Source organism: Chlorella variabilis (genome assembly GCF_000147415.1).
Source record: "Chlorella variabilis unplaced genomic scaffold CHLNCscaffold_3, whole genome shotgun sequence".
Taxonomy (NCBI): Eukaryota; Viridiplantae; Chlorophyta; class Trebouxiophyceae; order Chlorellales; family Chlorellaceae; genus Chlorella; species Chlorella variabilis.
This window is the reverse complement of record NW_005435085.1, coordinates 492,296-500,938: the sequence shown is the minus strand read 5'-3', so window position 1 is coordinate 500,938 and position 8,643 is coordinate 492,296. Positions and strand designations below refer to the sequence as shown.

Here is an 8,643-nt window from a genome sequence, read left to right as displayed (position 1 = left end):
TGCGGAGCCAGGTAGCCCGCCAGCTGCGCGCACAGCGGGGCGCGCGGCGCTGCCGGCCCCCCCGCCGCCGCCGCCGTGCAGCGCAGCATGTCGCGCAGCACGGTGATGTGGCCCTTGAGCAGCGGGTCGGAGGCAGCTGCCCCCAGGTCGCCCCACACGCGCCCCAGCACGGCGGCGGTCAGCGGGTGGGGCTGCAGGGCGTGCAGGAAGAGCTGCTGCTGGCAGCGCTCCCAGGTCTGCCCCACCAGCTGCCGCTCCCAGGCACCCACGTCCTCGCTCCTGCGGGGGGCAGGGCGCGGGCGGGAGCGCGGGCACTGGCGGCACGGCGCTGCCACCACGCAGTCAGCCCTCTGCCGCGCGCACGCCGCCTCCACACGCAACCGGCGCAGCCCACGCCAGCCCATCGCTCACCCGGCGGCGGCGGCGGCGGCGTGGCAGCATGCGGCCAGGAAGAGCAGCGCCGCATCCGCCACCTGGCCCCGCAGCTCCCCCGAGCGCACCGCCGCCGCCAGCGCCTGCCCAGGCATGGCCTCCAGCACAGCGCCCAGCAGCGCCACGCAGTGGTGACGGGCCAGCGGCTGCAGGCTGGGCGCGGCGTGCAGCAGGTGCAGCGTGGTGTGCAGCGCGGGCAGCGCCTGGTCGCCGCCCGACAGCCGCATGCGCAGCCCATCCAGCATCACCTGTGTGGGCGCGAGTCAGGAGGGGGGGTCAGGGGCATATGCCCATAAGCCAGAGTAGGCGCCAGGCCGGCAGCCGCAGGAGGGACCACGGCACAGCACAGGCCGCCGCAGCAGCAGCAATTTCCCACCCTCCCCCCAGCCTCGCCCCTCACCCGCAGCTGGTCCTCTGCCGCCGCCGCCGCCGCCGCATTCAGGGCGGCGGCCAGCAGGCGCAGCGCGGCGGGCGCCACCTTGCCGCGCAGCGCCTCGCCCAGCGCCGCCGCGCTGTCGCCGCCCGCCGCTGCCAGCAGTGCCAGCTCCCGCTGCGCGCACAGCGGCACCTCCAGCAGAGGCCCCCAGCAGGCGGGGCCGGCTGCCGGGTAGGCCGCCAGCACGTGCCCCGCCTTCTGCGCCCAGTACAGCAGCAGCTTGCCCATGCCGGGGTCTAGCAGGCGGTGGCAGGCGCGCACATCCTGCCCCATCAGCGCCAGCACCACGCCCAGCACCCGCCCGCCGCCCAGGCCTGCGCGGGCAGCGGCAGGCGGGGGGCAGGGGTCCGGGTGGGCGTCAGCTGCCTGAGAAAAAGTAGGCATGGCCTTGCATGCCAGATACTCTGCATGGCGAGCCCCAGCTGCAGCAGGCACCACCCGCCTCCCCCACTCGACCCACCCCGGCGCTCCATGTCGGCCTGCACCTCGCTGGGCGCCGCCACCCACAGCCGCTGGATGCCGTTCCAAAGCACGTTGAGCACCGAGAAGTTGCGCAGGCCGGGGCGGCGGTGGCGCCCGTCTCGCATTCCCACAATCTCCCCCGCCGTGCGCCCTGCGCCCAGGCAGCGCAAGCAGCGCGGGCAGAGGCGTGGTGATGGCGAGATGGCAGGCGGCTGCATGGCTGCAGGCATGATGGGCTCCTGCACCCAGCGCCTGGCACAGGGCAACTGACCGTGCGCACGACAGCTGGCGCCAGCTGTCGCCACCACCCCCCAGCACCCACCCATCTCCAGCAGCGCTTCGTACTCCGCAGCCAGGCAGAAGCCGCTGGCCGCGCTCTGCTGCTCCGCGGCGCCCACCAGCAGTGGCAGCAGCCCCTCCTTGAGGGCGTCCCGGGCCAGGCCCGCGGTGCGCAGGTAGGCGGCCTTGCCGCCGCCGCCCGCCTCGGCGTGCCACGCCGCGTGCCAGCGCTCGCTGTGCAGGCACATGTCGGCCGCCGCCAGCAGCGCCTGCGTCCACGCTGAGCGCTGCACCGCGCGCAGCTGCCCCTGCGCCCGCTCGAGGTGCTGCCGCGCCACGCCCAGCCCATGGCTCACCGCCCCCAGCGCACGCTCCAGCAGGCCGGTGGGCAGCGGGCTGCCGCGCTCCACCAGGCGCACCATACCGCTGCAGGCCTGCATGTTTTGTAGCGGCATCAGGGAGGGGGTGAATAGTGGCGTGGGTGGGCTGGGTGAGCTCAATTCGCGGCAAAGACCCGCGCCGCTTGCACGGCGCCCTTCCGCGCCCGCCCGCCCACCTCCTGGATGGCGTCGAGCCGGGCGGCCAGCTGCTCCTCATCCTCGATCGCCGGGCTATCGAGGATGTCGAGCGCCTCCTTCAGCGCCTCCTCCAGTGCGCCTCCCGCTGGCTGCTCCAGCGTCTCAGTTTCAGTCATTTGAAGCACGGTGGCTCAGAAGCTCCTTCTTATTGGCCAATGGCTCACAGACGGTCGCCCTGCAAGCTAGCAGCATCGAACTCTGCCAAGTTTGGTTTTGTATTGTCCACCGCCACGCTGGATCACTTCACGTGAATTCACCGGGCAGGGTTGGACAATTGGATACTATCCCGGCTCTGCGTGCAATTGCGAGGTCTCCTCCCACCCCGCTGCATGATCTGCCTCTGCACCTGTGCCTGCTCCCGCCCCTTGCACTGCCTTGCGTCGTGTGCACCAGCTAGACGGACGGCACCAATCAGAATGAGCAGCTCAGGGGCGGGTGTCAGCCCAGGAGACGCCGCCGCCACCGCACTTCCGTCGCCGGCCCAGGCGGTCGAGTTCCTGACCCTGCTGCAGCAGCTCAAGGTGATTGAGACTGTGGACTGGTGCAGCTCTGCTGCTGCCGCCAGGACAGTTCCTCAATTCCCTGCACAGCAATCCTTGTCCGCCTGCAGGCGCAAAAGCGGACGGGGTGGGTGAAGCGCGGGGTTCGGGGCCCCGAGAGCATCGCGGACCACATGTACCGCATGGGCCTGATGGCCATGCTGGTGCAGGGCACAGAGTACGACTACCACAGGTGAAGCGCAGGGCGGATTGTGGAGCAAGGCACAAGTTGCATTTGGATGCACACCACACCCACGCCACCCTCCCGCCAGTGCCGCAGGTGCATCAAGCTGGCGCTGGTGCACGATGTGGCGGAGGCGATCGTGGGCGACATCACCCCCACCTGCGGCGTCAGCGACGAGGACAAGTTCAGGCTGGAGGCGGGGGCGGTGCAGAGGATGCGGGGCATGCTGGGAGGCAGCAGCAGCCTGGCAGGTGGGTGGGATGTGTTAGAGGAGACGCATACAGAAGCGAGTCGACGCACCTGACAGGTGCTGCCTGCTCTCTGCTGATGCACCCGTGTGCTCCATGCCGTGCCGCGCAGGCAAGGAGATTGAGCTGCTGTGGCAAGAGTATGAGCAGGCACAGACGCCCGAGGCGCGGCTGGTCAAGGACTTTGACAAGGTGGGGCAGTCACACAGGAGAGGGGCAGGCTGCGTGCCCTGGCCTTCCATGGTTGCGCTGCCTGCTGACGCTTGCCGCCGCCCCGCGATCCATGCCCTACAGCTGGAGATGATACTCCAGGCGCACGAGTACGAGTGTGGGCAGGGGATGCAGCTGCAGGAGTTTTTTGACTCCACCGCGGGCAAGTGGCGCACAGAGCTAGGGCAGTCGTGGGCCGAAGAGATCTACAAGCGGCGGAAAGCGACTGCGGCAGCACAAGGCAAGGAGGGATAGGCAGCACAAGGCAGTAGCTTTGAACTGTATCCCTTCGCATTTGACAGAAACCGTGAAGTGTGACAAGACAAGAGGAAAAGGGGCGCATAACTCCCGTCACCGCCGACCGTACTTCCTTCTGTACCGCGACCGGCCGGCAATTCCAGCCACCGTAAGGTTCCGGCAATCCCCATTCGACTTGAATCGACGTCAACACACCGCCGGCTGTGGGCGTTCGGTTGCCGCCAGTCACTTGTTGACCAGCAATGGCGCTCCGAGACGCACCCGCGGCCGGCTGTCCTGCCCCAGCAGATGCGCAGACGGTGGGACGCTTAAGCGCCAGCCAAACAAGGCCCCAACAAGTCCCCGCCGCCGTCGCTCTTTGGTGGCCGCTGGCGGCGGCGCTGCCCGTTGGGCCACCAACCAACCAGTGCTCGTGGATGTGGCTGCTCTTCCTTGCAGGCTGAGCTGACCTTTGACGGCGTGTCCTACCTGCTGATTGTGCGCTGCGTTGGGGGAGACTGCCTGGAGGTGTCGGTGGAGCAGAAGGAGGATGCATCGACCTGGAGCGCCGTCTTTGCCGCCAAATGTGCGGGTGCCGCGGGTGCCTGGCGCCTGGTTCCTGAGCGGCAGCAGTGCCAGCAGAGTGCTGACCATCAAGCCTGGCTTGCTGCAGATGTGGAGGAGATCAGCGCCAAGACTGGCAGCTTCAAGCGCTTCCCCGTGTTTGTCAAGATGCTGCTCAGCGCGCTGCGGCAGGAGTCGGACAGCGTGTTTGTGGACTTGCTCACCCCCGCAGACCTGGAGCTGCTGCGCAGCAAGCGTGCCAGCAGCGGTGGCGCGACGGCTGCAGCACCCGCGCCCTGCCAGCCGCAGCCACAGCGGGAGGCGCAGGCGCAGCCAGGGCAGGCAGCACCCACCGGAGCCGCTCCCTCCGCGGCTGGCAGCAAGCGCTACCTCATCCTCACCTATGCCGCAGAGTTTGACCGGGTGCACTACCCGCTGCCGCTGCAGTACGAGGAGCACCCCGACCCGCAGCGCCTCAAAGCCACCATCCGCCAGCTGCGCGCCCAGCTGGCAGCGGCCACGGCACGCGCTGCGGGCGGGCTGGGCCGCCGCGGCGGCAGCGCCGCCGCCGCCCCCGCCGACGTGAAGCAGCTGAGTGAGGAGAATGCGGCGCTGCGGGCGCAGGTGCAGGAGCTGGAGGCGGCGCAGGGGCTGGGCGGCGGCTCCAGCCTGGCCGCCGACGTGCAGCAGCTGGCTGCGGATGCCCAGGAGACGGTGCGTGACCTGCGGGCGATGCGGCGGGAGCGGGATGGCCTGGTGGCCAGGCTGCAGCAGGCCGAGGCGGCGCTGGAGGGCGAGCGCAACCTGCACCGGCGTGAGCTGCGGCGGCGGGGCAAGGACGTGGCGGACCTGGGCGGCGAGCTGGCGGCGGCCAAGGACCAGATCCGGGAGCTGCGGCTCAAGTGCCGGGAGCTGACGCAGGAGCTGGACCTGGCGCAGCGGCGCGCCAAGGTGGCCAGCATGAGGTGGGTGGCGGAGCAAGGGGGAGCCGGGGCGCGGCTGTCGTACGGCTGCATACAGCGCCTGCGTGCTCCCTCGCCGCTCCCTGGCATGCTGGTGGCGTGCCCAGCTGTGCAGCAGCCTGCTGTTGCCCCTGTGTGCAGTGCTAGCCTGGCCCGCCAGCCATCCGCTGGGCGGCCTCCTGGCAGCAGCGGCGGCGGTGGTGGTGCCAGCAGCAGCCGGGGCTCCCTGCCCAGCTACTCGCGGGGCACCTCGCCAGCGGGCAGCCGGTACCACAGCAGGGACGCCTCGCCAGCGCCCATCCGCAGGGTGCCGCTACCAGGTGACCCGCGGCTGCTGCTGCGCCTGCTTGGCAGCCGGGCGTGCGCAGCGCCGCCTGGTGGCGCCTGCTGCCACTCAGTCCTGCGCCCCTTCCTGCTGCAGGCCCGCCCCGCTCGCGGTCGGCCGACGTGTCCCGCCCCACCTCCCAGCCCTCGTCTCGCCCCGGCTCAGCAGGCCGCTTCGACCCCACAGAGTACGTCAAGCAGCGGCGGGAGCGGGAGCGGGAGGCGTCGAGGAGGATGGACGACATGCGGCGTGCGGCACGCATGCAGTCGCCGGGCTCCCGCGCCGGCAGCCTGCACGGCTCCCGCCCGCCCTCCATGCCCACCTCACGTGAGGCTGGCTGCATGGCTTGGCACTGGCCTGGGGCGGTGCCGCAAGCGTGCGTGGCCCGTTGGCGAGTTCCTAGCAGCCCCTGCCGGCATGAGGGCATGTGGTGCCCACCTGTGCCTGGCTCCTTGGCTGCAGGGCACTCCACACCACAGCGCAGCCGAGTCCCCAGCCGCGACCCCAGCGCCGACAGGGCGCGGCAGGCCGCTCGCGATCACAGCGCGGAGCGAGGCGGCCTGCGGCAGGGGAACCCCCGCCAGCGGGACGCCGCCGTGCGCAGCACCGAGCTGCTGCGGGCGGCGGTGCAGACCACGGCGGGGCGCAGCAGCTTCCCGCCCCGGGAGCAGCGGTCCGCGTCTCCTGGCAGGGCGCTGATGGAGGTGCAGCAGCGGCTGCAGCAGTATGCCAGCAGCAGGCTGCCGGCCAGGGGCGGCAGCGCAGGCCAGAGCGCGGCAGCAGGTCAGGATGCAGCCCAGCAGCAGCAGATTCAAGAGGTGCAGCAGGCGGCGCAGCGGCCACGGGTGCCGCCCACTGGGGACCACTATGCAGACGCCAGCGCCGAGATTGCCGACATAGACAGCCGGCTGCAGAGCCTGCAGAACTTCCTGAAGGCCGCCAAGGCGGGGCAGCCGGCGGCGGTGCCCGCATGAAGAGATGCGCGTGGTTGGTCTGCCGTGGCATGTAAATTGCTGAGGTGGTGTTACATGGGCGTCCAGCGGGCATATGGCACAGGTCGCTGCCTTCAGGGACTGGGCAGTGGTTGAACGGCATGGCAAGCGGTAGCAGGAAGAATGGGCAGTGCTGAAGCGGGGGTGAATACACGAACAGGGCAGAGCAAGGGGAGCAAAGCAGAGCAACCCGGAAGGACAAAGGTTACGGGGTGGGGCGCCGCGCTACGCCAGCCGCTCCAGCAGCTGCACGGGCATCAGCGCGTTTGCCTTGTTTGTCTCCACCACGCACCCGTTGGCCACCATCTCGTCGATGATGTGGTGCGTGGTGTCCAGCGAGAACATGATGTCCAGCTCGCACACGTTGCTGAACCACTTGTCCAGCGTCTCCACCATGCAGTGGATCATCTCCAGAGTGCCCAGCTCGTTCTGCAGGGAGGGCGGGGGCGGGCAGGCGGGTGGGCGAGGGGCAGGGGTGGGTGGTCCAGGCGAGCAGCAGCAGCAAGCAGGCTGCGCTGCCGGATTGGATGCAGTGGCGGCACAGACCGCCGGCGCGGCGGGCGGCCAGGCCCCCACCTCCTCTGCGTCGATGCCCATGAGGAAGAACAGGGAGGCGTATCTGCGGTACACCACCTTGAAGTTCCTGTGCTCCACAATGTTGCACTGCAAGCGTGGCAGCCAACAACACGCGCGGCAGGCATGTGAGCAGCAGGCTGCGCGCGGAGCCAACACGCGGCAGCAGCGTGTGGGCGGCGGGGCCATCGCACGGCGCCACTGGCAGGTACAGTCCAGGGCACAGGTGCACTCCCTGCCCCCATGCATGCCACTGTCGGCCGCAAATCTGCGCGAGCCTGCGGCGTGCCTGCTTGTCCACGCGCGTGAGGCACTTGCGCACAATCTCCGCCTCCAGCGCTCGCCGCTCGTCGGTGGTCAGGCTGCTGTCGGTGTACTTTGCCAGCCGTGTCTGGCCCTGCTTGTTGACCAGCAGCACAAACTTGATCATTGCGCCCCGGCAGCTGGCCCAGCCTGCACGATGGGGGAGGGCGAAGAAGGGCGGTGGCCGGGCGGGAGGCGGGCCACGGCGTTGACTGCGGCGGTGAGGCCCCGCGGCTGGGCGGCGGCTGGGCGGAGGATTCACCTGCGTGCCTGCTGCCCCTGTGGACTCCCGCTCACGCTGGCCGCCTGCAGGACCTCGATCACCGGCACCAGCAGCTGCCTTGCTTGAGCTAGCTGCGCTGTAGCTGGGTGTGTTGGCTGCTGGGTTCAACAAGGCGCGAACAGTGGAGGACCGTGAAAGGCACACGATCGTTTTATGCTGCGTGCTGCGCGTCCTCCCTCATGGCTTCACTGCTGGGCCCATTTGCGCCTCCTGGATTCCCTGTGGGGGCACATCGACCGTCTGCAGCACGCCTGGCGCAGCTTGCAAGTATGGACTGTCACTTCCAAGGCCTCATCGTGCCACCAGGTAATCGCCCGCCATGCATGCTTGTCGTGGGCTCCCTGCCGCGTGCAACCCCTCCCCTGGCTGCCACGAGTTTGGTGTAGGGTAGCGGGGGCGGCTGCACCTGGGGGCTGCACCAGGGGCCGGCCACAGGCCGCCGCCAACGGCAACCGGCGCAGCGGTGGCGGCTTGCGGCGCAACACGCATCGACTGGGCTCTGGCGACGCAACCCAAGGCCTGACCAGGCTCCCGACACTCCCTCTGTCTTGCAACCTGCCACACAGGCGAGAGCGTGGCAGTGAAGGCGGCATTTGATGAGGATTTGTACGAGACGATGCACTTCACGCAGGTGTGCGGTGGCTGGAGGTGGAGGTCGCTGGCAGCACACGCATGCCCTGGGGCAGCCGGGTTAAAGGACCCCGGCTGCAGCTGCTGGAGGCCAGCCATGCAGCCCGACCCCTGCACCTTGCCACGCTGCCGCGCCCCCGCAGGCGGCGCTGGGCACCAGCCCCAAGCCCGGCCCCCACACCATCTTTGTGGAGAAGGACGGCCAGAGGTTTGCCATCGGCACGCTGGATGCCGCGCGCTGCGCGCAGGTGCTTCGCTAGCCTGCCGCGCGAGCAGCGTGCTGTGGCGCGGCGCCTGGTCCAGGGGCTGCCCTGCACCATGCCTTGCCACCTCCCCGCCGCTTGGCTGGGTGACCTGCCCTGCCGCCCTCCCTGACCCCCCTGGCCCCGGGTGCCGGGGGCGGGAT

At 69.9% G+C, this 8,643-nt stretch overlaps 4 protein-coding genes across 4 annotated transcripts in view; 3 read left to right on the top strand and 1 right to left on the bottom strand.

Moving 5' to 3' along the window:
• Window positions 1–2,603: 2,603 nt before the first annotated feature.
• CHLNCDRAFT_140428 (hypothetical protein) lies at window positions 2,604–3,623 on the top strand (the record flags this gene model as incomplete). The annotated part of the gene is made up of 5 exons (XM_005850776.1): window positions 2,604–2,708; window positions 2,798–2,919; window positions 3,007–3,161; window positions 3,271–3,350; window positions 3,453–3,623. The coding sequence occupies 5 exons, from the start codon at window positions 2,604–2,606 to the stop codon at window positions 3,621–3,623; spliced, it is 633 nt and encodes a 210-aa protein (XP_005850838.1).
• Window positions 3,624–3,868: 245 nt separating this feature from the next.
• On the top strand, window positions 3,869–6,430 carry CHLNCDRAFT_140427 (hypothetical protein; the record flags this gene model as incomplete). Its single annotated transcript, XM_005850775.1, has 6 exons — window positions 3,869–3,925; window positions 4,065–4,191; window positions 4,279–5,134; window positions 5,273–5,451; window positions 5,553–5,783; window positions 5,919–6,430. The coding sequence occupies 6 exons, from the start codon at window positions 3,869–3,871 to the stop codon at window positions 6,428–6,430; spliced, it is 1,962 nt and encodes a 653-aa protein (XP_005850837.1).
• Window positions 6,431–6,483: 53 nt separating this feature from the next.
• On the bottom strand, window positions 6,484–7,613 carry CHLNCDRAFT_48112 (hypothetical protein). The gene is made up of 4 exons (XM_005850487.1): window positions 7,587–7,613; window positions 7,311–7,474; window positions 7,025–7,111; window positions 6,484–6,877 (listed from the first exon to the last, which is right to left on the bottom strand). The coding sequence occupies exons 2-4, from the start codon at window positions 7,449–7,451 to the stop codon at window positions 6,674–6,676; spliced, it is 432 nt and encodes a 143-aa protein (XP_005850549.1). The 5' UTR covers window positions 7,452–7,474; window positions 7,587–7,613; the 3' UTR covers window positions 6,484–6,673.
• A 942-nt stretch (window positions 7,614–8,555) lies between these two features.
• CHLNCDRAFT_140424 (hypothetical protein) overlaps window positions 8,556–8,643 on the top strand; it is a gene marked incomplete at both ends in the record, with an annotated part of 1,571 nt that continues 1,483 nt past the window's right edge. The window contains one exon of the mRNA XM_005850774.1: window positions 8,556–8,586. Coding sequence (XP_005850836.1) covers window positions 8,556–8,586 — 31 coding nt within the window. The remainder of the gene's footprint in view (window positions 8,587–8,643) is intronic.